Raw genomic sequence first — 24,487 nt, forward strand, 5'->3', positions numbered from 1 at the left:
ACCCCTATCACGGGATGCGAGAGCTTCCCAAGAGCCGGGTGACGCGGCGGGTCCCTCGGCTTCCCAGCCGCTTCCCACCTCGGCCCGCCCGGGGGGCCCGCGACGGCCGCGGCGGCCCCTGGCAGCGCCTCAGCGCCGGCCCTACCTGCCCGCCCGGAAGTGCCGCCGCCGGCGACCGGAAGCGCGACCCGCGCGTGCGCGCTCCCCCGCGGCAGCCGCCCGGCCGCGCGCCCCGCCCCCCGCGCCCGGCGCCATGCTGCGGCTGCCGGCCGGGCTGCGCCGCCGCCTGCGGGAGGGGCCGCCCCCGCCCCCCCGCGCCGCCCCCGCCCCGCGCCCCGCCGGCCCCGCCGGCCCCGCCCTTCGCCTTCGCCCCCCGCCGCCTGCGCCTCGGCGCGCACCACCCGGTCCTCGAGGTGAGCGGCCGCCGCCGGCGGGCCCGGGGCCTCCCCGCGCCGGGCGAGCCCCTCGGGCCGGCCCCTGGGCCCGGCCTGTACGGGGAGCGGCGGCCGCGCTCCCTCAGAGTGCCCGCAGGCCTCTCCGCGGCGGCCTGCCTCCGCCGGGCGGCGGGGTCTGCCCTGCCCGGGCGGGGTCTGCCCTGCGAAGGGGCCGGCCTGCCCACCGCCTCGCTCTCCTCTCCTAGGATGGGGACGTGCACAGGCACCTCTACCTCCAGGGTGTCCTCACCAGCCTGGCGGAGGTGGCGGAGAGACCCAAGTAAGTGAGGCCGGGCCCGCCCGCCGCCCTGGCATCGCCCTGACCGGCGGTGCGCCTCCTGGTTCGGGTGTCCCGCGGCGTGTGACCTGGGTGGCCTGGCGCTGTGGGTGTGAGCCCTGCCTGCTCGCCTTGTACGGGTGCAGGGCTGGGCTGGGTGCTCTTCCACTTGCCTGCGGGCTTTAGAGGCCATGGATGTGAAATAAGCTAAAAGGGAGAAGGGGTGGATGCGTTGCAATGAGGTGATACAGTTTGCAAACTGCAGTGTCTTGCTGAAAAGGTCAGAAGTCGGTATTACGTGCTGCAGTCAGCTGGCTGTTTGAATACTGCCTTCTTGTGCTTGCTGGATATGGTGTCATTTCACCGAGAGTTCCCCATAAACACAGAAGGCATCTATAATATATCTGAAAATTGGGATTGTAGCTAAACAAGAGGATTTATGTGGCATGTTATTATTTACCCAGTCTGAATAGTGAGAGAGCTGTGTGGTACAGACAGCCCCAATTGGGAAAGCTAAGCCTGGGAGAGAACCTCTGTCTTGCTTTAAAATCAGCTCTTGTATATAAAACTGAGGAAATACTTTAAGGATTGTGTGAGTTTATCCTACATGCCTGTTAAATAGCATTGGCACAAAGTTTTAAATCCACAGCTGCAAGGTGGACTTAAGGTGAAACAGCTTATTTCTTGCATTGCTGCTTGTTCATTCTTAATCAAAGCACCACGTAACAGGACAATAATATATATGATGCTCAAACCATACTGGCAAAATGCCAGCACCGTTGTAATCTTCATTCCGTTGCACCTTGCATTTGAGTATTATTCACCAAAAATGCCACAAGTAAATAAAGTCATCTAGAGGGATATATGCAGTGTAAAAGAAGGCTCTAATTTAATTTGAGATGTGGATGTCCTGATTTTCCCACAGGGTGTCTGAATTCAGTTGTCACATCTCTGGATGCTGCCAGGTCTTTGATACAGTGGAAGGCTACGAGCACCACTACAACACGCTGCACAGGAATGTCTGCTCGTTCTGCAAGCGTTCCTTTCCATCTGGACATCTCTTGGATATTCACATCTTAGAGTGGCACGACTCACTTTTCCAGATAATGGCTGAGAAGCAAAACATGGTGAGTCGCCATGCCTAGCCCTTCGCTCATGGCTGGTGTGCATGGCATGGGTGTGCACCCTTAGAGATTGACAGTTTGGGGAGGGCGCCCATGTCCCCAGCTGACCTCTCTTGCCTTTTCCAGTTATGCCTTTTTGGTTTTTTTCTCCCGTGCCTTTCAGTACAAGTGTTTGGTAGAAGGCTGTGCAGAGAAGTTCAAGAGCAGCAAGGACAGAAAGGATCACTTGGTCACTGTTCACCTTTATCCTGCTGACTTTCGGTTTGATAGACCAAAGAAAGTGAAAAGGTAACTGCAGAACTGCAATAGCTCAGCTGGTTTTCCCCTGTAGAGGCGATGATGTGCTTCTCTGCTGTCACACTTTCTTTCCAGATTAAGCAAGTTTATATCCTAAGAGGCTCAGAAATGATGTTTTCTGCTGCTTGTGAGAACAGGTAAACTTGCAAGTATTTCTGTGGCAATATTTTACTTTATCCTAATGTTGAAGCACGTCTTATTTCTCTCTCCATGTGGCTCCAGGCTCTGCTCCCTCCAAGTGGAAATGTAAAGCCCAGCATCTTGCTGTATTGTTTCCTGCTTTTCTCTCCAACCCTTTGCAATATTCCTGTTCCCCAAAAGCACAAGTAGAGCAGAGGGAGGCTTTGTAAGTTTGGTGATCAGCTTTCTCAGCTGGCCATTCATTTCAAGCACTGCTTTCACCACAGGGATTAATACAAGGACTGATGTTTAACACTTTCATGAGAAACCTGGGTGATGGGATGGAGAGAAGATTTCTTGCCTGGCAGGGTGGTGTGTCCCTGGGATGGGTGCCCAAAGAGATAGGGACTGGGTCTGTGGAGTCTTTCAGAGCTTGCTTGGGTAGCCAGGCTGGTGTGAACCCTGTTGAACCATCTAGTGCAACCCTCTGCTCAGAGGGTTGAACTAGAGACCTTCAGAGCTCCTTTCCTTTCTGTGTGTTAATAGTTAGAAGTGATGTAATGCAGCTCTGAACATGGATACAGCTGATTACAGAAGCAGTGAGGGGATGCGGGAGGCTGTCGGTTACTGCCATCATGTCACAGCCTGACGTTCTGGGGGCAAGTGTGGCAACAAAAAATGAAGTGTGTTCTGGTCCGAACACTTTAGGGTGCAGCAAACTGAAAAGGGAAGAGCTGCTCAAAGACTTTACAAGCAGGCCCAACTGCCCTTTAGTAAAAGTGGCTTGACATTTAGAGAAGAAAGAAACTGCTGGCTGCAAACGCTGCCTACTCCTTAACCAGGGATGAAAAGCTAGTGGTCACCTTTGGCTGCAGCATGACATCAGCAGTATGGTACAGTAAAGGACAGTCCTCTCAGGGAATCGAGACCATTGAACGAGTCACGCTTTATGGACTGAAGAAAAGAATCTGGGGACAAATGCAGCAACCCTGAATACTTAAGTAGAAACTCATACAAGCCTATCATGCAGCTCTCAAGCAGGCTTTTTGGCTGCTCCTGGTGGTTTGCACAGCCAAACTGTGCCTCCGTGCAGTAACTCACCCAAGCTGGGACTTGACCTGTTTCATCATAAAATAACTTCAATTTCCTTTGCTCTGGGCTTACGTGGCAGGTACTGAGAAAGGATGTACAATTTTGTCTCTACAGTGGCCCCAAGCATGTGAGCTCTCCCACGAAGCAGGGTGCCCGCGTGCCAGTAGATGTGAGCATGGAGACATCGGAACAGTTCCAAGTGGACCCCATGGAAACAGGGCCCAGTGAGAACATGGAGATCCCTCAGCCTGCAGCCAGCCCTGGACCCTTGGTGCCAGAGAAACGACTGTATAAATCCAGGTCTGTACTGTTGTCTTGCACAGGCAAAAATTTCTGGGGCTGGGACTGTATCATCTTAACTGCATTTTGCAGTGCCTAGTGCAGGATGGCTCGGTATTTCTGCGTTGGAGATAAAAGAGGTAGGATTTCCATGTGTGTTTTAAAAGCCATTTTTCAAAGAGAAAAGCATAAACAAGGACAGAGTGTGCCTATTCCATGAAAGCTGTGTCAGTAAGCCTCTGTTAGTCTGCCCACCCATGATTTCCTCCCAGGCTACTGCAGAATGATGTGTATCTGAAGATAGTAACTCTCCTAAAATACCTAAACAAGTTTTGTTCCTGCTTTGTAACACTTTCCCTTCCTAGCTGCCTCAGGGCTGAGCTGGTGCCTTTTATTGTAGCTGTCTGTGCTGACGTGCAGTCACAGAACAATGCACAAACAAAGGTGAACATCCTACTCTGAATCTTAGGTTTAGCAAGGCCAGAGCAGCATTGCTGTTTTATTGTGATTTTAGTGGGTTTTTTTTTACATAAAATCTTTACATTGCCTGATGCTGCCTTGACTTTTGAAATCCCCCTTGTTATGTGCTGTAAAACCTGTATGAGATACAAGGTAGCTGTCAAAAGGTCCCATCCTCTTCCCAGCACCTGGATCAGTGTCATTTTCTTCATCATTTTAATCATCTCACAGCATAAAGGTTAATACGGTTTTGCCTGAACTATTCCAGTTAGCAAAGGGATTCTTGTGGTTTGTGTTTGCCACATCTGTGACACGCTGGCAGTCTGGAAGCAGCACGTTAAGCCCAGGACTGTGCTGGAGTGCCATGCAAGGGAAACCCACGTCTGTCCTGAGCTCCCTCTCATTTTCACTGGCATTAGCTCAGCCTCTGTAAAATGAGGTAAACGTTGCTGTTTCAGGGCTTTGTAAGGAGTTGCAGAGTCTGAAAGCATCTACAACACACTACAGACAGTTGGATCTGCTTCTGCATGTCATGGTTTGCCTAACAAAATCCTGTCCCTAAGCAGCTGCCATGGTGACATTTTAAATTTCACTGCTTTGTCCAGCATAACAGCTTATAAAACAGGAAGAAACCGTTCCTTGAATTCAATGTGATGCTGCAGGTCAAAAGGAGAATTTGCTGCTGAGAGGCCATGCTTTTACAGCTGCTTCTGCTCTCCTGCTCTTCACAATCATGTACTTCCACAAAAAAACCCCACTGCAACTGTCCATAGAATCATTTATAGATTGGAAAAGGCCTTTGAGATCGTCAAGTGCAACCTGTTAACCCAGGACTGCCAAGTCCAGCACTAAACCACGTCTCTAAGCACCACGTATATTTTTAACACCTTCAAGGATGGTGAGTCTACCACTTCCCTGGGCAGCCTGTTCCAATGCTTCATCACCCTTTCAGTGAATAAGTTTTTCCTAATATCCAATCTAAACCTCCCTGGGGGTAACTTGAGGCCGTTTCTTCCTGTCTGTCACTTGTTACCTGGGAGAAAAGATTGACCCCCACCTGCCTACAGCCTCCTTTGAGGTAGCTCCTGGGTGTAACTCCATCTACTACCACTCTTTGGGCTCAGCTGTCCAGCCAGCTTTTTACCCAGCACAGAGCACACCTGTCCAAGCCATGAGCAGCCAGTTTCTCCAGGAGAATGCTGTGGGAAATGGTGTGAAAGGTTTTACTAAGGTCCAGGTAGACAACATCCACAGCCTTTCCCTCATCCACTAGGCAGGTCATCTTGTTGTAGAAGAAGATCAAGTTCGTCAAGTAGGACCTGCCTTTCACAAACCCATCCTGGCTGGGCCTGATCCCTCAGTTGTCCTGCACGTGCTGTGTGATGGTGCTCAGGATGAGCTGCTCTATAGCCTTCCCTAGCACTGAGGTCAGGCTGACAGGCCTGTAGTTCCCCAGATCCTCCTTCCTGCCCTTCTTGTAGGTGGATATCACAAGACTGGCTGATGTCCAGTCTTCTGGGACCTCCCCAGTTAGCCAGGACTGTTGATAAATGATGGAGAGCGGCTTGGTGAGCTCCTCTGCCAGCTCCCTCAGTGTCCTCGGGCAGATCCCGTCTGGCCCCCTACACTTGTGCCCATTTAAGTGGAGCAGCAGGTCACTGACCGTTTCCTCCTGGACTGTGGGGACTTCATTGTGCTCCTCCTCATCCCCATCTTCCAGCTCAGGAGGCTGAGTTCCCAGAGGGAAGCTGGTCTTACTATTGAGGACTGAGGCACAGAAAGCGTGAAGTACCTCAGCCTTTTCCTCGTCTTTTGTGGCAGTGTTCCCTGCTGCATCCAAAGCAGCCGGCCTGAGCTCTAGCTGGGCTTTCGCCTCTCTGATCTGCGCCCTGCATAACCTCACAACATCCTTAGAGTCCTCCAGAGGGGCCTGCCCCTTCCTCCAAAGGTGGCAGACTCTCCTTTCTCCCTGAGTTCCAGCCAAAGCCCTGTCCAGCCAGGCCAGCCGGCAGTGTCTTTGGGCACATGGGGACAGCCTGCTCCTGCGCCTTTAAGACTTCCCTCTTGAAGAATGCCCAGCCTGCCTGGGCCCCTTGGCCCTTCAGAACTATCTCCCAAGGAACTCTGTCAACCAGGCTGTTAAGCAGGCCAAAGCTGGCCCTCTGGAAGGCCAAGGTAGCGGTTCTGCAGATCCCCCTCCTTACTTCTCTGAGAGCTGAAAACTCCTGTAATCTCGTGATCGCTATGCCCAAGATGTCCTCTGACCACTGCACCACCCACCAGTCCTTCCCCGTCTGTTAACAGCAGGTCCAGTGGGGCATCTCCCCTGCCGGCTCACTGCCCAGCTGTGTCAGGAAGTTATCTTCCACACGCTCCAGGAACCTCCTAGGCTGTTTCCTCTCCGCTGTGTTGTATTTCCAGCAGACATCTGGTAGGTTTAAATCCCCCACAAGAACAAGGGCCAGTGATCATGAGACTTCTTCCCTCTGCTTGTAGAATGTTTCATCTACGTCTTCTTGACAACCACCTTTCTTTTCTTCTTAGCAAAGCTGGTCATGATGCGTGGGGTTGACTGACTCTCCCTGGAACTCCCCCTGTGTTCTTCCCTAGAACATAGCTGATGGCTTACTACATTTTATAATACCTTACACCTGGCTGTAAAGAGAGGAGAGGCCTCCAGAACATAAGTGAAATGTGCAGAATAAACAGGAAAACAGACCAGTATTTCACTGATTTTTTTAATTACACTTTGGTGGTTTAGATGTCCTGCTCCTCTGATACTTTGTTCTTCCTACTGTGGGAGCCTGAAATGCTACACAAGACATATATTCTGTGGGCTGCAAGAGGTGGCCTGTTAACATGTATTAAAGCTGTCTCCCTTTCCAGGATCCCATCCACAATTTGCTTTGGACAAGGTGCTACCCGAGGATTTAAAGGACCAAGGAAGAAAGTCTGAAGGTCAGTGCACCAGATTAGTGCAAGATGAGAAGGTGCCAGCCACTGCTGCCTGCAAATGTTAGTGATGGCACCATGGTCAAGCAGGGGTATTTGCAGTTGTGTGCGAGGGTCCCGCTCCATACAGGGAAAGCAGAAGGGGGAAAACAGGGACTGTGCAGCAGCAGTTTGGATACATCAGTACCATGGGAGGTGCTTTGCTGCAGGCCTTTGTGTCTCTGTACCACCTCCCTTTAGCAGCATTTCAGAGACAACTCATACTTACATTTCTCCTTCCTGAGACACAACATTATCTTTTCTGATCCCCTCTGAAATCAAACTACAAATAAATTTATCTGCCTTTGTGCTGTGAGGGTTTGTATCTCATCAGTGCCAGGACCACTCCGGGCAGCAGTGGCTTTCTAGATAGATGGTCACATCTTGCCTGATCTTGCAAATGTTAAATGCTGTTCTGAAACTCGAGGCAGCTGCAGACATTGCACAGGCTTTGTGAAAAACTTGCAAGGGTTCACTGCCAAAAATGCAGCAGGGATAACACCAAGCAAAATAATACTGTCTTCCCTCTTCCTGCAGGAAGCCCTGCATCCCCCCAGCCTCCTCAGCTGGACTGGTGGCAGGGTGTCATGCTTCCTTGCCAGCCCTGTTTGCACAAGGGAGAATCAAAATAAAATTCAGAGGAAGAGAGGTGTACATTACAATAATTAATTCTTTAATTTCCTTCATTCATTTTCTTACAGAGTTTTTAAAAGCTCGCAGCAAGGACAGCCCTTGGGATAGCCCACAGACGTGGGGCAGATTGAACTCCACATTAGTAACTGACAGAAAGAGTCTCAGACTGCAGTGGAGCACTGCACTGTGGAGGTGAGAGCAAATCAGCTGCTGGAGCTGAGACTATGCAGGATTATTTTTTTTTTTTTGTCTTTTTGGGGAAAAAACATTCAAGAAACTCCAAGACAAAATCTGCTGACTGTGTGGAAGCTGGAACCGCTGACAAAAAGAGAAAAGAAAACGGAAAACCAATGTCCTTAATTCTGACCCTTTCCTTCTCACTGAAGTCTTGTTCCATTCCCCTGTGCTTACTCTGAAACTCATGCAAAAGGTTTTCCTGGGCCAGGAAAAGCATGCTGGTGCCATGCAGCTGATTTCCACAGGGAGTTAAAGTGACTTCCAACTAGGTGAATAAATAAAGGAATTTTTACATAATCGCTTCATCGAGAATTTCAGTGCTGCTCTGAAGCCCAGGCAGAGTCAGATGTGAAGAATGAATTTCTCGTTACTCCAAATACCCCCAAAATCGAGTTGAGATGGAGATTCATCTTTCCCTTCCTTTTTAATCTCATCCTGCCAGGAGTAAAGATTGATGGGAAACACAGAGCCAGGCTCAGCATGCTGCCACCAGGTCTTTGGGTCCTATTGAATCATAACGCTTATAAAATTGTCCACCATAAAGGAGAAAAAAGAGGTTGATGGAACAATATTTATTCAAGAAGCTTAGGATCTATAATTGCTTTTTTTCCCTTCCCCCTCTCTGGGAAGAACAAGGGATAAAAAGGACTTTGAAAAATTCTTGTGAATAGGAGCAGGGAATGGTGCTTACAGAGATGGAGGAGATTTCCCTGGGAGTTTAAAATGCTTTGCTCTGTTTAAAACTCGGCCAGCTTGTCTGGCCTTAATACTTGCTCCTCAGCCTGCGGAGAGAGCTGTCTCCAGCAGGAAAACCCGGATCACTTTGGGAGGAGAGCAGGCAGCCCCAGGAGAGACTGGCTGGCAGAGCAGGGCACGGGGTGGGGTAGTGTCTGCTGCCAGGCCAGAGGGGCAGGAGCAGGCTTGGAGGGAGGGAAGGAAGGAGGGATGAGGGAGGGATGGAAGGAGGGAGGACAAGAGGGAGGCCTAGGTGGGGAGAGAGGGGAGCAGTCAGCTAGAGCGCGGAGCCACCCATGTACCCATGCCCTGTGCATGCGCACACACACACGCCCTGCCCCATACCCATACTCCTGTGCAGACCTGTACACACACGCCAGTCACCACAGTCCTGTGCGCGCACACCGCCCACAGGCACCCCCACGGACACATGCAGACCCCCCTGTACGCACGCACACCTCCCAGCAGGCACGCCCCCTGCACACACTGCGGCCTCTCCCCACCACCACACACACACCTTGCACCCCACAGGCACCCAGGCACGCACACCTCATACACCGCACCTCCACGCCTCTCCGAGCACATGCCCCCCGCACCTCCACACCTCTCTGTGCACAGCCCCCGCCCCAGCAGGCTGCTGGTCCCACACAGACTGGGCATGGGACCAAGGAAGACCAGGCTGTGTCACCACCTTTGTAGCTGCCACCCTGGTTCTCCTGCCCCATGCCTGCCAGTGGCTTCTCTCAGCAGGGACCAGCAATGATCAAAAATCACTTTTGAACACTGGAAGCCCCTCACTGGGCTTTTTTTCCCCCCACTGGAAATTTGAGGCCGGCACCATGCCCTGGAGATGCCTGCAGGCTTTGGCCTGTGATGGTACAAAGATCACACAGCAGCAGCCCGGATCTGCTCTCCTTTACGTGTTTGTGTCCAAAGTTCCTGCCAGGAAATTCCTTCCTTCTTTTTTTCCAGACTCCGTGTGGCTGCCCTTGCTATTAAAAACAAAATAAAAATTGCAGTTACACCCTCAAGGCTCATGGCTAGCTCTCTTCTGCGTTACCAACTTTTTCCCAGAGTCTATGGGCAAGTGTTTCCCACCTGGCCAGTGGCTTTCAAAAAATCCTTATTTCAAGCCGAAACTTGGATTTCCCTTTGGGTTTTTTTTTTCCCTTGTGGGGTTTGTTGTAAGTAAAATTTTCCAGCCCCCTGCTTTCTGTGCGGGCAGGAGCAAGCAGTTACCCAGCAGAGGCCGTCAGGACGACACATGCTGGTTGGACATACACAGATGGACACGCTGGCAAACCACCGCGTGCGAGCAAAGGCACGCGTGGAACAGGACTCGAGCAGCACACATGCACATACCCCCTGGCATGACCCATGTGCATGTACACATGTGCACAGCAGATGCACACACGCAGCATGCACATGCATTTGCAGCCAAGCACATCCATGGCCCAAGATGCACATGAACATGACACATCTATGACATATACCTGCGCATGCCACATGCACACACATGGATGTGTGCAAACATGGGACACACAATACAAGCACAGTGAATGCACAGAAAAGTACGCTATGCACCTGCACCGAGCTTTGTGGTGCAACCAGGAGAACTTGCAGATTCAGGAAGAGGATGTAGCATCACTGAGCAGCCAGGAAGCCACAGGGGTGGCTTGAGCAGCCTGGGGCATCAAAGAAGTCACGAAGTTGGCAGGGGAGCAGGCGGGGGGGGGGGGGGGTGGGGGGGGTGGGGGGTGGGGTGTCGGGGGGGTGAGGGGTCGAGGGGCAGCTATGGCGCTGGATGGCGCTCCTCTGCTTTTGCCAGGTTTATTGAAGCCGATCCGTTTGCTGCGTCACTGCCGAGCAAACGCCAGTGCCCTGGCAGCCCGGTGGGAGATGTGTGCCTGCACCCGCACGCAGCGGGCACTGCTGCGCCTTCAGCCCCTGCCTGCCTTGCCGGGACCACCCCCCGTCCCGCCCGGGGGCCTCGGGGAGACCCATTCCTTGGAGAGGGCTTCGGCCCAGGCGTGCCGCTGCGGCCACCACCCCGTTGCAGTTTGATTTCAGAGAGCAAATACGGCTCTTCAGCTGCGACGAGTTGGAACAGACCGTGCTGCCGTATGGGCCAGGGCCCGGCTGCGCCCTGCGACGCCCCTGCCCACGGCTGGGGGCCAGGCTGGGTGGTCCTGGCAGGCCCCTTCCAACGCCCCCGGCCACGTCCTGCCGCTGCACGCCCCGCCCGCGGGCCCGGCTGTGCCAACGCGCCTCGTTCTGTGCCGCAGCCGGGCCCGGCGCCAGCTCCGAGGGGGCTTCTGGCGGCCCCGCTCTGCTCCCCGCCTGTCCCGGCGCGCGGCCAGGGCTGGCACGAGGCCGCTCGCTCCGTCGCCAAACCGGGACGGCCGAGCCGGGGCGCGGGGACGCCTGTCCCCGGGGGCACGGGGGGCGCGCGTGCTCCGGTGCGCGGGGCAGGGGGGCGCGTGCCCCCGTGCCCGGCGGCGTCACCCGCTGCCCCGCGCGGCGCCGGCCCCACCCAGTGCCGCGTGCCGGCCCCACCCAGTGCCGCGCGGGACGGGCGGAGCCGGCGGTGGCCGCAGCCGCCCGCGGGCAAAGTGCGGGGCGAGCGCCGGGCGGCCGCAGGGGCAGCTACGGAGCGGTACGGGGGGCCCGGGCTGGGCTGGGCTGGGCGCTGCGGGTCACGGGGGAGCTGTGGGCCCGGACACAGCCTGTGAGCAGGCACTGCGGGTGCGGACAGGCACTGCGGGTGCGGCTGGGACAGCGGGTGCGGGGTGCAGGCAGGGACTGCGGGTGCAGCTGGGCACTGCAAGTGCAAGGTGCAGGCAGGTGCTCAGCGCAGGCAGATGCAGGCAGCCACCCAGTGCAGGACACAGGTGGGCACTCTGGCCACAGGCAGATGCACACAGGTGCTGTGGGTGCTGGCAGAGGCAGGCAGGAGCTGTGGGTGCAGGCTGCAGGCAGGTGCCCTGCATAAAGACATGCAGGCAGATACCATGAGCACAGGGTGGAGGCAGGCGCTTTGGGTGCAGGCAGGCACCAGCCAACACAGCTGCGGCCAATGTGGCTCCTCCGCCATCTCTCTGCCAGCTCTACGGCCATGCGGCTCTGCAGCATCACCATCCTGCTGGGCGCTGCCCTCCTCCTGCCTGCATCTGGGGGCACCCAGGTGAGCCCCCACCCTCCGCCTCAGTCTCCCACTGTCCCCTGTGGTGAGTGGGGAGACCCACGCGTGATCTGTGCCACCCACCTGGCATCCCCCTCTCTCCCTGCAGGCTCTGAGTGACACAGGGCAGAAGGACCTCGCCATGGAGCAGGATTTGGCCAAGGAAATGTAAGAGGTGGTCACGCGCTCCCTGCACCTTCAGGTGCCCATACCCTGGCTTATAAAAAACAACAAAGCAACACCCCGAAACATAAAAGTGTTCCAGGGGGGAAATAAATTTTCCTTGTTGCTTTGTGCCCCCCAAAATTAAGGGGCTCTCAGCCCCATCTTTGCCCCAAATCACCCAAAATCTCAGAGCATTGAGACCCTGGCTGGTTTCCCTTTGCTGGTGGCGGTAGGGATCTGTGGGTGCTACAGTGCCGATGTCCTGAACTCATCTAGCCCGTGTGCAGGATAAGCAGCTAAATTAGCCTGTTTGCTCCCCGAGATCCTAACTGCAGCCTCTGGCAGGTGTGTGTGTCTGGCCAGGTTCCCTGCACCCTGACAGGGTGGGATTCCCCTGGGGCAAGGGGATATATAGTAACTCTAATGCACTGCAAACCCTTCCTTGCTGATTTTGCTCCCCTCTTCCAGCATTCCAGGCATACAAGCTGTGGAGCTGCTGGAGGAGGGTGAGATCTCTGAAGAGGTGGAACCACGTATAAAGGTCATCTCCAGAAGTGTCTGGGCTCGACGGGGTCAGGCGGCACCTGAGGAGGACCGTGACCACCTCTACCACCCTCAGGACAATGCCATGGAGGCCGATGTCCGCGTGCCACCCTGGATGCTGTCCCTGGAGGTGCAGAGTGGCCCAGAGGAGGACCGTGACTATATCCACCATAGCTAAGCAGAAACATCCCCAGGTTGCGAAATGAGGGGTGGGAGCTGGCCCTGCAGCTTCCCAAAGCGACTCATCCCTCACTACCCACTCCTGAGCCCCCCCCCGCAATAAACCCATTCCCTGTTCCACATTCTGGTGGGCTCCTCATTACTACCAGAAACCTACCATTAAGTGCAGGGCCCCCACATCTGGGAGATCCCCCTCCTTGGGCTCGCCCCAAGATCCCAAGCAGGGTGAGGATGATGCCTTGGGGCAGGGGGCTCAGCCCATCACGCTGGCCTTCAGTCCAGTCCAGGCAGGGCTGAGATTGGGCAAACTCAGCACACCGGTGCTGTGCCCAAGAAGATGCCACAGCCTGTCCCCTCCCCCCGGGACACACGGACCTGCTGGTTCACAAGGCTGCTCTTGCCCAGTCCAGCACCTGTGAGCAACGTGACAGGGTGTGTGTGGTGTGTGTGAGTGAACCCCAACATTTCACAGCTCAGGGGGGACCCCACAGCAAGGATATCCCATCTCCCATCAGTGCCAGGAAAACCTTTTAATAGTGATGGCAAAGGTGGTCCGTGCTGCTGGTTGTCTCACCCCACACACGTATCGCTCGCTGCCAGGTCCCAGACCCCTCCGTGGGGTGACACAGGGGGTTGATGAGCAGCAGGCAGCCGTGGTAACCTGCACCACCCTGGGCTCAGCTGTCAGTGAAGTTTGCCTTGCGCTTCTCCACAAATGCTGTCATCCCCTCCTTGCGGTCGTCCTGTGATGAGTGGAGAGGTGAGGTTGGGAGGGGGGGCTGCAGCAGCCCTGCTATCCCCCCATGTAACGGGGCCATGCCTCTACTCACGGTGGCAAAGGTGGCGTAAAAAAGCCTCTTCTCTGTCCTGGTCCCCTCGGCCAGCGTGGTCTCAAAGGCTGAGAGCAAGGGAGAAGTTGGGGACACCCCGCTGCCTGGCCCCGCAGCCCCCCGGAAGGTTCCCCATTGGCCCCCCAGCCCCTACCAGCATTGACCGACTCTTTTGCCATGGCAGCCACCAGCTTGGAGTTGTTGGCGATCTTCTCGGCGCAGGCGATGGCCGCGTCCAGCAGCTTATCCACAGGGAAGACTTTGCTGACCAGACCTAGGATGGATGGTGGGAGGCGGTGGGGTGGGGGGATGGCTCCCCACTAAACCCCCACAGTGCCCGGGCTGGCCCACCACCCTACCTGCCTCTTTTGCCTCTGCTGCTGAAATCCGGTCCCCAGTGAGAACCATCTCCATTGCCAGCGACTTCCCCACTGCCCTGGTCAGCCTCTGAGTCCCTCCAGCACCTGGAGTCATTCAGGGAAGGTAAAGGTCCAGAGAGGGATACCCGGGTGTCCCCGCTGTCTCTGCTCTGGCCAGGATGGACCCTACTTGGTGGGTGCCCCCTGCTCACCTGGGATGGTGCCCAGAAGGATTTCGGGTTGCCCGAACTGCGCCTTCTCCCCAGCATAGATGATGTCGCACATCATGGCCAGCTCGCACCCGCCACCCAGCTGGGACAGGGGAGGAAGAGGGGGGTCAGGGGGTGCTGGGGCTGAGCCGGGAGGTGCAGGGAGAGTGGGAGGGGACTCACGGCATAGCCATTGACGGCGGCGATGATGGGCTTGCGGACAGTGGAGACCTTGTCCCAGCCAGCGAGGAAGCCACCGCTGTAGCACTGCTGGAAGGTTTTATTCTGCATCTCCTTGATGTCTGCGCCAGCTACGAAAGGCAACAGGGTGGGACACCGAACACCCTCCACCCCCTAAAATCCACAGAGGGGCGAGGCACCCTGCCCTACCTGCGAAGGCTTTCTCGCTGCCGGTGATGACAATGGCCCCCACCTGTGGGTCGCTCTCCAGCGTGTCCAGCGCCCGCCGCAGCTCCTCCATCAGCCCCTCGCAGAGGGCATTCAGCGCCTGCGGCCGGTTCAGCCGGATCAGGCCCACGCTCTGCCGTGCTCCCGTCTTCTGCACCGCCAGGTACTGGAACAGGGCCCCTGCCGCCGCCCCGGGCACCGTCCCGTTAGGCAGCTGGTTGCCTTCAGCCGGGTGAGAATCGCCCGCCCGCCCCGGTGCGGCAAGGCCCCGGGCGCTGCCGCGACCCCGCGCTATTTTAAGGCGACCTTCAAGGCGGCGGGTGCGTGCCAGCGGGGCCTGGCAGCCAGCCCGCCGTCACCTCGGGGCCTGGGGGCTCGGCCCCGCGGGGCGTTCCCGCTGCGATCCTGGCCCCGGCAGGTGCAGCCCAGCGACCAGCGCACGCCGAGCCGGTGTGCCGTGCTGGGGGCCCCGGTGCACGCTGCAGGCACCCCGTTGCAAGGTGCTGGCAGGATGCACGGTGCTGGGACCGTACGTGGCCCGATGCGCGATGCTAGGACCCTGGTACGTGGTGCCACAGCCCGTACGTGACCGCAGGGACCCGGTGCCAGGCCCCACGCAGGGCGCCGAGACCCGGTGCCCGGTGTTGACGCCCCGGTGCATGGCGCCTGCTCCCCACCGCCAGGCGCCCCCCGTGCCCGCCCCGGTGCCCCCCTCACCGGCGCTGCAGGCCCGCGCCCCGAGGAAGGGGCGGGGCGGCGACGGGACCAGCGCGCGGCGGCGCGCGGCAGCGGCGGCGGCGGTGGCAGCGGGGCCGAGGAGCGCGCGCAGCGAGCCGGCCATGGCGGAGCGCGGAGCAGCGGCCCCGCCCCGCCCCTCCGCCCGCTGTCGCTCCGCCCCGCCCAGGGCCCATTGGCCGAAACGGCCCCGCCCCGCAGCGCGCCAGCCCCATTGGTCGAGGCCGTGCCTCCGCGCCCCGCCCCTGGTGCGCTGCTCGGGGGCCGGGCCGCGGCCGTGGGACCTACGGCCCCGTGGCCGGAGCAGGCCGCGGGGGAGGGGCTCCCGGGCCCGCGCCCATCAGGCCTGGTGGCGGCGGCGCTGCCGTCCTGCCCGCGTCCCCGCGCCGCGGGACGCGAGTGGGGCCCAGGCTGGGCTGGGAGCGTTTAGCGGCGCCGCGGGGCGGGACCGCTGGGGGTGGGGGGGGCGCTTCCTCCGCCGCTTCCCGCGGCTGCACGCACCGCCACGGGCGGCCCGGCGTGGGCGCCGTGCCCCGCTCCCTCCGCGCGCGCACCCTGCCGCCGCGCGGCCCCGAGCACGCGCCCCCACCCCCGCGCGTGGAGTGGCGGCGGAGGGGGGGCGCGGCGGCATTGAGCGCGCGGCGGCGGGAGCGCGGCCGGGGAGGAGCGGAGCGGAGCGAGCCAGCGGCAGCCCCGGGCCGGGTGAGCCCCGCGGGCGGGGGCGGCGTGCACGGTGCCGGCGGGGGGTGGTGCCGGGGAGGGGGGAAGGGACGGACACGGACACGGACACGACACACGCGGGCCGCGTGTGTGCGCGGTGTGTGCGCGGCGTGCCCCGGAGCGTGCCTGAGCGCGTGAGCAACGTGCAGCCGTGCCGGCGCGCCCAGGGCAGCCGCGGGGAGCGGGCCGCGCGCAAGCCGTGCGAGCGTGCCCCAGAGGCTCGCAGGGGCCGCGCGTGAGTCACGGCGTGCGCGTGTGCGAGCCCTGCGCGGGGGTGCCCAGGGCTGCCGCCGGGTGCGGGCGCACGCCGGGGCGCGGAGGTGCATGCAGCTCGTGCAGGCGCGTGCACAAGCGCGCGTCCAGTGTGCATGGCTGAGTGTGCACGCACGCGCGAGGGCACGCCTTTTCCGCGTGGGGGCGAGAGCGCATTTATGCCACCCGCGGGCTGTGGCGTGACACGCGTGTGCCAGCCAGGCACGCGCCCGCAGCCTGCGCGTGTGCCCGCGTCTCGCGCAGGGGGCGAACCGCCGCCCGCCCCTCCCGCACGCGTCCCTCCCGCACGCGTCCGCGCGGGGCACACGCGTGCGCACCCGCGGCTGAGCGCCGGGGCTCTCCCTCTGCCCAGGTGCGGCGGGATGCGGCGCGGCGCGGCGGCCTGCTGGGCGGTGATGCTGCTGGCCGCCGCCTTCTGCGACACGGCGGCCGGCAAGGGCGGGCGCGGCGGAGCCCGGGGGGCCGCCCGCGGCGGGGCCCGGGGGGCCGCCCGCGGCCGGGTGAGGGCGGCGCCGCTCCGCTACGGCTCGGCCGGGGCGGCCCTGCGGGTGGCGGGGGCGGCGGCGGCTGGAGCGGCGGCCGGCGTGGCGGCGGGGGCGGCCCTGCGCCGGGCCCGGCTGGCCGGCGAGCTGGAGTCAGGCGACGGCGTCGAGTACCGCGACGGCAACTGGACGGGCGCCGCCGGCGCCTGGACCTCCGCCGCCCCGGCCCGGGACCCGCCGGGCTGGGCCGTGCCCTGGCTCTGCCCCCTGGCCGCCGTCCTCCGCCGCTGAAGGTTTCGGGGGACCTGACCGTGCCCGGTGCAGCTACCGATGCCGTGAGGACCGGCCGCCCCCCGGGGCCCAGCCCGCCCCCCTGGGCTAGCAGTGGCTCCCAGGGCTGCACCCACCCAGCGCCCGATCTCACCCGGTCACCCACCGCCAGTGGGGCAGGACCCCGCAGGAAGTCCCTCCACCACCTGCACCCCCAACCCCCAACCCCGCCGGCTCGGGCACCCCGTTCGCACCGCTCTTCTGTACGTGGGTCTCAGCGTCTGGAGGACGAGGAGGTGGCAATAAAAATGGGCAGAAAGCAGGTGTGGCTGGATGCGGGGCAAGGGGCTCAGGATGGGGACCCTGGCGTGGCCAGCTGCCACCCCGGCACCCTGCTCACGGAGGCGTTGTCTCAGGATGGAGGTCCCAGACAGGGCCCAGACTGCAGCGAGAAAATGGCTCCCCAGGCAGGGGATTTGTCCCCACTGGAGGCAGCAGCCCTGCCCCTCCTGGGTGGGTGCCGCACTCCCCAAGGAGAGCATCACCCTGTGTGGTGACACCGCAGGGCAGCCACCACAGCGCACCCTCACCACACACCACGGGGATCCTGCCCTTCTGCCCTCCCCTGCAGGAGCCTGGGGTCCAAAACTGGGGACTGCCCCTGCAAAGCCACTTTAATCACATCCCGGAGCTCCACGACAGGTTGTCCTCAGCCCATGCAACTGCCTCTCCCCCATGGGACAAGTCTCAGTCCAGCGTCACCCTGCCCAGGTGTCCTGCCCGGAAATCCCGCAGGAACTCATAGGCAGCTGCTGAGTAGTTGAGCGTCGTCATGTTGACATTGCCTGGAGATGGGGGCAGTGGATGCAGGAGGCGTCAGCAGAGCCTGGAGCCGCTGCAGGATCCCCAAAAGCCTTGCCTCCCGCACCCCAGGCAGCAGAGGTCTCCCAGAGCGCTCACCCGTGCCCGTCAGCACTTTCACCTTCTGCGTCCTGCCCTGGGCAAGGGCCACACGCCTCAGCACAAGCTCGATGTTGTCGCAGGCCTCGGCCAGCCCGTAGCGCTGCACGTACCTACCGAAGGAGGTGGCTTACACCCTGCCAGCATCACCTCTCCCCTCCCAGTTCCCCAGGGATCGCTTCTCCACCACCCACTTGGAACCACAGGCAGTGGACACAGCCTGGGGCTGTCTCCGGTTCCCTGCCAGCTCACCCAAACTGCTGCCACTTGTTCAGGGTGTACAGGAGGTAGTCAGCCATGATGTCCTCCCCCACCAGGTGGTCACGGATGGCTCCTGGAAAAAAGGGTCAAGCCCCAGGTCCCCAAAGCCCTGTTTCAAGCCCCAGCCACCCCTCCTGCCATCCACATGCCACCTGTGGCAGCTTGCACCAGCCTGGGAAGACTGAGCCAGCAGACTGCCGCCCCAGCCCTGGGTACCAGACCCAGCCAGGGCTTGAAGCCACGTTTAGGGAGTTCCCCTGGCCACAGCCTCCACCTCACCACACAGCGCCAGCTTCATGCCCGTCTCCACATCCCCCAGCTTTGGAGGCAGCACACCAGGCGTGTCCACCAGGTACATCAAGGGCTTCTCGCAGACCTGGGATGGGGGGAGGCAGGGTGATTAGGATGCTCGGCTCCCTTGACACAGCTAAGGAGCCAGGTGTTGAGCTCTTTTGTTATAAGGTCTTGCTGGAAAGGGGACCTGAGCAACCCTTTCAGATCAGTTCTGCGTGCCTCCAGGTTTCCCAGAACTCCTGCAAGAGGACGCAGGGATGCAGAGGCCAGCACCTACCCAGAAGGCTGTGCTGCAGGGACGGTACCTGGATTCTGGTCAGTACTGCCTTGGTGATGCCTGGCTCGCCACCGACTGCAGTGGCTTTTCCTTTGGGGAAAGGAGAGACACAGTCAGAGACGCAAGCAACACTGTGCCCTGCCATGTGCTTCACAGCTGTGCCACTGGCTCATTCCTAAGCCCAGGCACCATGGAGAAATACCCTTTTTGAGGTGCAGCCTCCGCAGGGAGTTGATGAGTGAGGACTTGCCCACGTTAGGCACGCCGATCACCAGGATGCTGTACTCAGTGCTCTGGAAGTGAGGACGATACAGGCAGAAAGCAGCTAGTTATTGGCCGGCCACCCACCCCAGGAGCAACGGATAGCTGCACCACTAAAACAACCCAGTCTTTGCCAGCGCTTTGGGTATGTGTGTGAGCAGCCTCGTCCCTTCAGCTGGAGAGGGGGTGACCTGCAGATGGCCACCCTGACTCCTTGTTCATGCACTGTCACTCTCACTGCTGCATCTCACCTCGGCCCTGTGGTAGCGTGGGTTGTTGCTCACCAGCTTGGCAACCAGGGGAACAATCTGCAGAGAAACACGGAGAAGGGCTGTAACTGTGGCTCTGCGCCCAAGTTGGTAGCAGCCACTCGCTCAGAGGACACCGTGCCAGGAGGATGCACAAAATGAGGGCAAAGCAAAAGATGGGGCGCCTTGGGTAAGCTGGAAGTGAAGACTGGTCTGGACACCAGTGCCACCACCTCGCAGTGGGGCACTGAGGCCTCTGCATGGGGCTGGGATATCAGCGCATGGCCCTCAGCTGCTGGCAGCAAGGAGCAGGGCTACTGGCCCATTACCTTCTTGACGTTGCTATCGTGCTGGCAGTCAGTGAAGACAACGTGTGAGCATCCCTGCTGCTTCAGGTACTCCAAGACTGTCTGAAGGGGACAGGCAGAGGCACTGCTGGCACCTGCCCGCAGCAACCCACGGACCCCCAGCCAGCCAGCCCGCCCGCCGTGTCCCGGTGCTCACCGGCTGCCGGTGGGGATCAGCCAGGTCCATCTTGTTCAGCACTAGGATGTGCGGGCGGATGCCCAGCGCCTCATGCAGCATGGGGTTACGGCCCGACAGTGGGAGGTAATTGCCACTAAGGAAAGTGACGGTGTGCTGGCATGGGAGCAGGTACTGGGCGGACCAGTGGGGGGTGGGGCAGGGTATCGGGGAGTTGGGGGGGCCGGTGTGGAGCTGGAAAGGGGTATGGGACAGGCCTGGTGGGAGACAGGACAGCTGGGGCACGGAGGCGCGGGTGAAGTGACGGACACACCGGTGCAGGGGGCGGGGTCCTGCTGCCCCGGGGGACACCCGGGGGCGGGGGGTGAGAAGCCGTACTGGAGGATATGCGAGCGTCGTGCACCTCGATGAGGCAGTCGGCCTGCCGCAGCGAGGCCCGCATCTTCCGCAGGCCTGCAACACAGCGCCGGGTGAGCGCGGCGGCAGGGGGAGGGCCAGCCCGCCCCACTCCCACCCCTCACCTTTCGCCATGTGCCCTGGGAACCAAGAGGCCACATCGCGGCCGCCGAAATCGAAACGCTCCCTGAACTTGCCGGGCACCGACACGGATGCGGCCGCCCGCAGCGCTCCCGCCCATCCTCTCATGGCGGCAGCGCCCCTTCGGCTGCGTCACATCCAGCGCGACGCGCGGGGGAGCCGGATACGCGACGCTGAGGGGTGCGGCCTCCTCAGCGCCATGGCGGAGCCTACGAGGGGGCCGACGGTGGGTCCTGGCGGCACGGGGGGTGCCGGGCCCCGCGGGGGGCGCGCCCCCGCGCCCCCCGCGGGGCCCGGCACCCCCCGTGCCGCGGGGCCTAGCACCCCCGGTGCCGCGGGGCCTGGTCCCCAACCGACCCCCCAGCCGCCCCCAGCTCCTCAGCCCGCCCCGGAGCCAGGCCCGACGCAGGCCCCGCTGGATGACACCCGCTTCCTGATCTCCAGCACCAACTGGTACTAACGCCGCAGCCTCTGACCCGAGCCGAGGAGCCGCATCCATCCCCCCCCGCGCTGAGAGAGAAGGCTCTGCATCCCACCGCCGGGGAGCTTTCTCAATAAAGGAGGCTGGCCGGCAGCGGCCCGCGAAACACGGGTTTTATTTTCCTGCCTCAGAGCCGAGGAGTGGGGCTGGGTGCCTCGAAGAATTGGTTGAGCCGCTCGGCCTCTCGCCAGCCCGACAGCAGGGCCCCGTGGGTGGTGGAGTAGAAGGTGCGGTGGGTGGCTTCGCCGGCGAAGAGGAGTTGCAGAGGCTGTGGCAGGGTGGGAGGTGAGCACTGGGGGCCTGCCACCTCCCCCCAGCCCAGCGGGGACACTGGGTTGTACTAAACCAGCCCCATCTCCCTGCCCTTTGGCACCCCATCGATGCATGACCCGCTCTGCTGCCATGTCGGGACCGAGGAATGGGCACCTTCCCTTCCTTACTGACCCACCCCATGGCACGAGGGTGTTGGAAAATGGCTGGAAGGAGCTATGTGTCCCCAGATTTTATGGAAATGGGGTACCCCCCCATCCCCATGGATCTCAGTGGGAAGAGCCAAGCAGGGTTGGTTGGTGACCCCCGAATAGAGTGGGAGTGAGGAATGCCACCTCCCTGTGCTCCTCAAGGCCTGGGGTGCCCTGTTCCCACCTGGGTCTGTCTGTGCCCAAACCTGGGAGGTCCCGTTTCCCCCACAGTCACTGCATCCCCCAGGCTTAAAGCAATTACCCTGGGGTCCTCAGGGTCCTCGGGCAGAGGCTGAGCCAGCACATCGATGTCATCCCCTGAGCTGCCAACGGCCACGTAGCTGTAGGAGCCCCGGGTGTAGGGAGCGCTGTACCACTGGGACCTGAGCACACTCCTGGGAGCGGGCAGGTGCGGATTCCCTGCAGGTGCATGTTTTGGGTGGGGGATCCAGAAATCTGGGTGCATGTTTCCCCAGGGGGGTTGGGGTGATGAGGGCAGAGGAGGCGATAGTACCTGTTAGTGTGCGGAGGACGCGTGTCATGGTGCTGAGAACCTCTGCATCACTCAGTGTCTCCATGTGCTCAGACTCCTTCCCCGCAATGAAACCGCAAAGGACGTGCCCATGCCTGGGGAGGAAAGACGAGGCCAAGAACTGCCTATTGCCCTCCTGCTGCTCACCAGGAACCGTGCCCTCCCTGCCCTTGGAGCACTACTGCATCACGGACCACCAGCGACCTAGAGAAGGTCTTGGAAGCTCCAGGCAGGACTAAGATGCTTCTTCACTTTGCCCAGAAGATGCCCAAACCTCCCAGCCACGATGCCCCTTTGCTGATGCTCCCCATCACGTACTGCTCCGGTGGCTGGAGGACCACAAATCCAGTGAGCTTCTTGAACCAGCTGGCCTCCAGGTCAGTGCTGGGCTTCTCAAGGGGTGACTCATCCTCCCACACCAATTCAATAAACTGCTGCTGGGGTTCCCAGAAAGGCTGCTCAAACTCCAGTAAGATCTTGTTGTTGACGCCAAAACCCAGGTGGCGAATGGCTTCTGCTTTCCACTCAGGCAGGGGAGGCTGGAAGAAGTCCTGGTGGTGTTCCTTGAGAAAACCTGCAGGCAGAAGATGGGGCAGCTTTGTTTATTTGGCTCCTAAACTGGGTCTGAGATACTTTCCTCTCCCCAACCCTCTTCCCAGCCTCCCCTCTCCCCACGGTGGGAGAGGTGAGGCTGGGAAGAAGTTTGGGCAAGTCCTTGCCCTCCATCTGCCCTTCTCCAACAATGTCAGCTGGTTGGAGGGGACAGGCAGGGCAAGGAAAGGTTGTTGGTGAACTCACCTAGCGGGACAGTGACAATAACGTGGTCAGCAAGGAAACTGTCTCCATCCTCACACTCCACCCGAACAGGGAAATCCCTGGCATCATCCCCTTCCTCGCGGAAGGACCCTTGCCACCGGATGGTCCTCACAGCCTTGTTGAGTAGGACAGTGCCCTCCGGCAGTGCTGAGAGCATGCAATTGGGCAAACTGCTGTAGCCGCTGCAGGAAGAGGTGCCATTGGGGACGGGGTGCCCCCTGAAATGCTCTTCTGCATCGCCCTCCAGAGCCCCATGCTTACCCTGGGAAGGTGCAGTCCAGGCCGGGCAGGGAGACATACTCCCCAAAGGGCTCCAGGGCCACCAGGTCCATGCTGTGGGTCCCACTGATGCAACACTCCAGCTTGAGGCAGGTGGCAAGAACTGCCAGCCGGAGCTGCTGGGCATCCTCCTCACCGCCCCCCCATGTGGGGACTCTCCGGGCAATCTCCTCCCGCAGGTACTGTCCCACACTGGGCACTGGTGGCTCCTTGGTCTCCCAGAAAGCGCGGGCGGAGGCCAGGAGGGTGTCGAATAGGTCATGGGCTTCACTTACCACCTGGGGGCTCAGCGCCCTCCCCAAGCTGCAGTAGGTGATGGAGGGAAGTGGGGGGTGGCCCCCCACCTCTGCCTGCTGGTTCTCCTCCCGGGCAGCCTCTGGGCCCAGCAGGCCATAGTGGGTGGCCAGGCGGAAGACGGGGTTCCCTGGTGAGGGGCCGTGGATCCACTGCGCCCCCATCTCCACCAGCCCCAGTGCTGTAGGAAGGGGGTGGGTGGGTGTCACCCCAAGGCATACATATGGCAGGACCCCCCGGGTATCAGCAGGACCCTCAGCCCCATGTGGCCCCCTAAACAGCTGCAGCCAGCAGCCCCTCCGCTGCCCCAGTCGCCCCTGTGCCATCGGACACCCTCAGCCCCGAGTCCATCCCGCTCAGGACCGGCCCCACAGCGGGGGGTCAGGTGCAGTTCCTCCATCCCCGGCCCTGCCCTGGTAAAGCCACCCCTGAGACCGGATCCGTTCCCCGGTGCAGCGTCCCCTTCTCCCCGAGCCAGACCCGTCCCCATGCCGGTGCCACCCCCCTTGCCCGGCCCTGGCCCCCGGTGCCGCCCCCCGGGCCTCCCCCGTACCGAAGGGGCGGGTGCAGACGCGGCCCCCGGCGCGGGGCGCTGCCTCCAGCAGGCGGAGGGAGCCGTGCCCGCGGAGCCGCTGCGCCGCCCCCAGCCCCGCCAGCCCCGCGCCCACCGCCACCACCCGCCGCCCGCCGCCCTCCATGGCGCCCGGCCCCGGCTCGCCCCGCCCCGGCTCAGCCCCGCCCCGGCCCCGCCCCGGCTCCGCCCCGCCCCGGCTCCGCCCCGGCTCAGCCCCGCCGCGACTCGGCAGGAGCGGGAGCGGGGGGCGATCCCCGGCGGGGTCTCTTCTCGCGGCGGGCGATGTCTTCAGGGAGTGGGGCCAACAGCCGGCTGGCTTCGCAGGTGGGGGGGCCCTTGCTGGGGTGTGGGGCAGCCCCGGGACCACCTCATCCCCCTCGTCCCCCGTGAGCCGCCTGGGGCCGCGGCCGGGGGGTCTCGGGGTGCCGACAGCGGGCCGGGAGCGCGCTGCGCTGGCCGTGCGCAGCCCGGCGGCAGCGGGGAGCGCTGCGGGTGCGGGCAGCGGTCACGCAGGCAGCTGCCCTCCAGGGCCGCCGGCCCCGGCGCTCCCGCGTGGCCGGTGATGGCCGAGCCGCCCTGGACAGGAATAAAGCTCTCCGTCCCCGAGGCTGCCCGGTGGTTCTTTCCAGCCGTCGTTCCTGCGCCGGTGCTGCCCAGGGGGTGCCCCCGCCTGCTGCCCACCCCGGCGGTGGTGGG

General features: G+C 60.9%; 7 protein-coding genes across 10 annotated transcripts in view; 3 read left to right on the forward strand and 4 right to left on the reverse strand.

The window, feature by feature from the left end:
• TUBGCP2 (tubulin gamma complex associated protein 2) overlaps positions 1–178 on the reverse strand; it is a 35,321-nt gene extending 35,143 nt beyond the window's left edge. For 2 of the 4 annotated variants that reach the window (XM_056352149.1, XM_056352148.1), the window contains exon 1: positions 3–139. The gene's annotated coding sequence lies outside the window, so the exon portion shown is untranslated. The other 2 variants (XM_056352151.1, XM_056352150.1) reach the window with 2 other exon arrangements.
• ZNF511 (zinc finger protein 511) lies at positions 15–8,240 on the forward strand. Its single transcript, XM_056352056.1, has 7 exons — positions 15–413; positions 641–714; positions 1,637–1,838; positions 1,999–2,123; positions 3,459–3,644; positions 6,969–7,040; positions 7,775–8,240. The coding sequence occupies exons 1-6, from the start codon at positions 15–17 to the stop codon at positions 7,036–7,038; spliced, it is 1,056 nt and encodes a 351-aa protein (XP_056208031.1). The 3' UTR covers positions 7,039–7,040; positions 7,775–8,240.
• A 5,018-nt stretch (positions 8,241–13,258) lies between these two features.
• On the reverse strand, positions 13,259–15,436 carry ECHS1 (enoyl-CoA hydratase, short chain 1). Its single transcript, XM_056351360.1, has 8 exons — positions 15,271–15,436; positions 14,536–14,733; positions 14,329–14,456; positions 14,149–14,248; positions 13,937–14,041; positions 13,732–13,851; positions 13,578–13,645; positions 13,259–13,490 (listed from the first exon to the last, which is right to left on the reverse strand). The coding sequence occupies exons 1-8, from the start codon at positions 15,392–15,394 to the stop codon at positions 13,425–13,427; spliced, it is 909 nt and encodes a 302-aa protein (XP_056207335.1). The 5' UTR covers positions 15,395–15,436; the 3' UTR covers positions 13,259–13,424.
• A 90-nt stretch (positions 15,437–15,526) lies between these two features.
• Positions 15,527–24,487, forward strand: part of LOC130154813 (lipase member M-like) — a 52,120-nt gene continuing 43,159 nt past the window's right edge. Inside the window, exon 1 of the mRNA XM_056351356.1 lies at positions 15,527–15,990. The gene's annotated coding sequence lies outside the window, so the exon portion shown is untranslated. The remainder of the gene's footprint in view (positions 15,991–24,487) is intronic.
• On the forward strand, positions 16,072–17,355 carry SPRN (shadow of prion protein). Its single transcript, XM_056351361.1, has one exon. The coding sequence runs from the start codon at positions 16,377–16,379 to the stop codon at positions 17,052–17,054; it is 678 nt and encodes a 225-aa protein (XP_056207336.1). The 5' UTR covers positions 16,072–16,376; the 3' UTR covers positions 17,055–17,355.
• Positions 17,690–20,580, reverse strand: MTG1 (mitochondrial ribosome associated GTPase 1). The gene is made up of 11 exons (XM_056351358.1): positions 20,339–20,580; positions 20,206–20,270; positions 19,839–19,943; positions 19,664–19,744; positions 19,338–19,394; positions 19,028–19,118; positions 18,854–18,915; positions 18,534–18,630; positions 18,246–18,327; positions 17,994–18,106; positions 17,690–17,878 (listed from the first exon to the last, which is right to left on the reverse strand). The coding sequence occupies exons 1-11, from the start codon at positions 20,460–20,462 to the stop codon at positions 17,781–17,783; spliced, it is 975 nt and encodes a 324-aa protein (XP_056207333.1). The 5' UTR covers positions 20,463–20,580; the 3' UTR covers positions 17,690–17,780.
• PAOX (polyamine oxidase) lies at positions 20,932–24,056 on the reverse strand. Its single transcript, XM_056351354.1, has 7 exons — positions 23,771–24,056; positions 22,906–23,398; positions 22,627–22,826; positions 22,147–22,402; positions 21,811–21,923; positions 21,559–21,716; positions 20,932–21,103 (listed from the first exon to the last, which is right to left on the reverse strand). Exons 1-7 carry the CDS (start codon positions 23,913–23,915, stop codon positions 20,963–20,965), a joined length of 1,506 nt encoding a protein of 501 aa, XP_056207329.1. The 5' UTR covers positions 23,916–24,056; the 3' UTR covers positions 20,932–20,962.

This window comes from Falco biarmicus, chromosome 9 (assembly GCF_023638135.1).
Source record: "Falco biarmicus isolate bFalBia1 chromosome 9, bFalBia1.pri, whole genome shotgun sequence".
Lineage (NCBI taxonomy): Eukaryota > Metazoa > Chordata > Aves > Falconiformes > Falconidae > Falco > Falco biarmicus.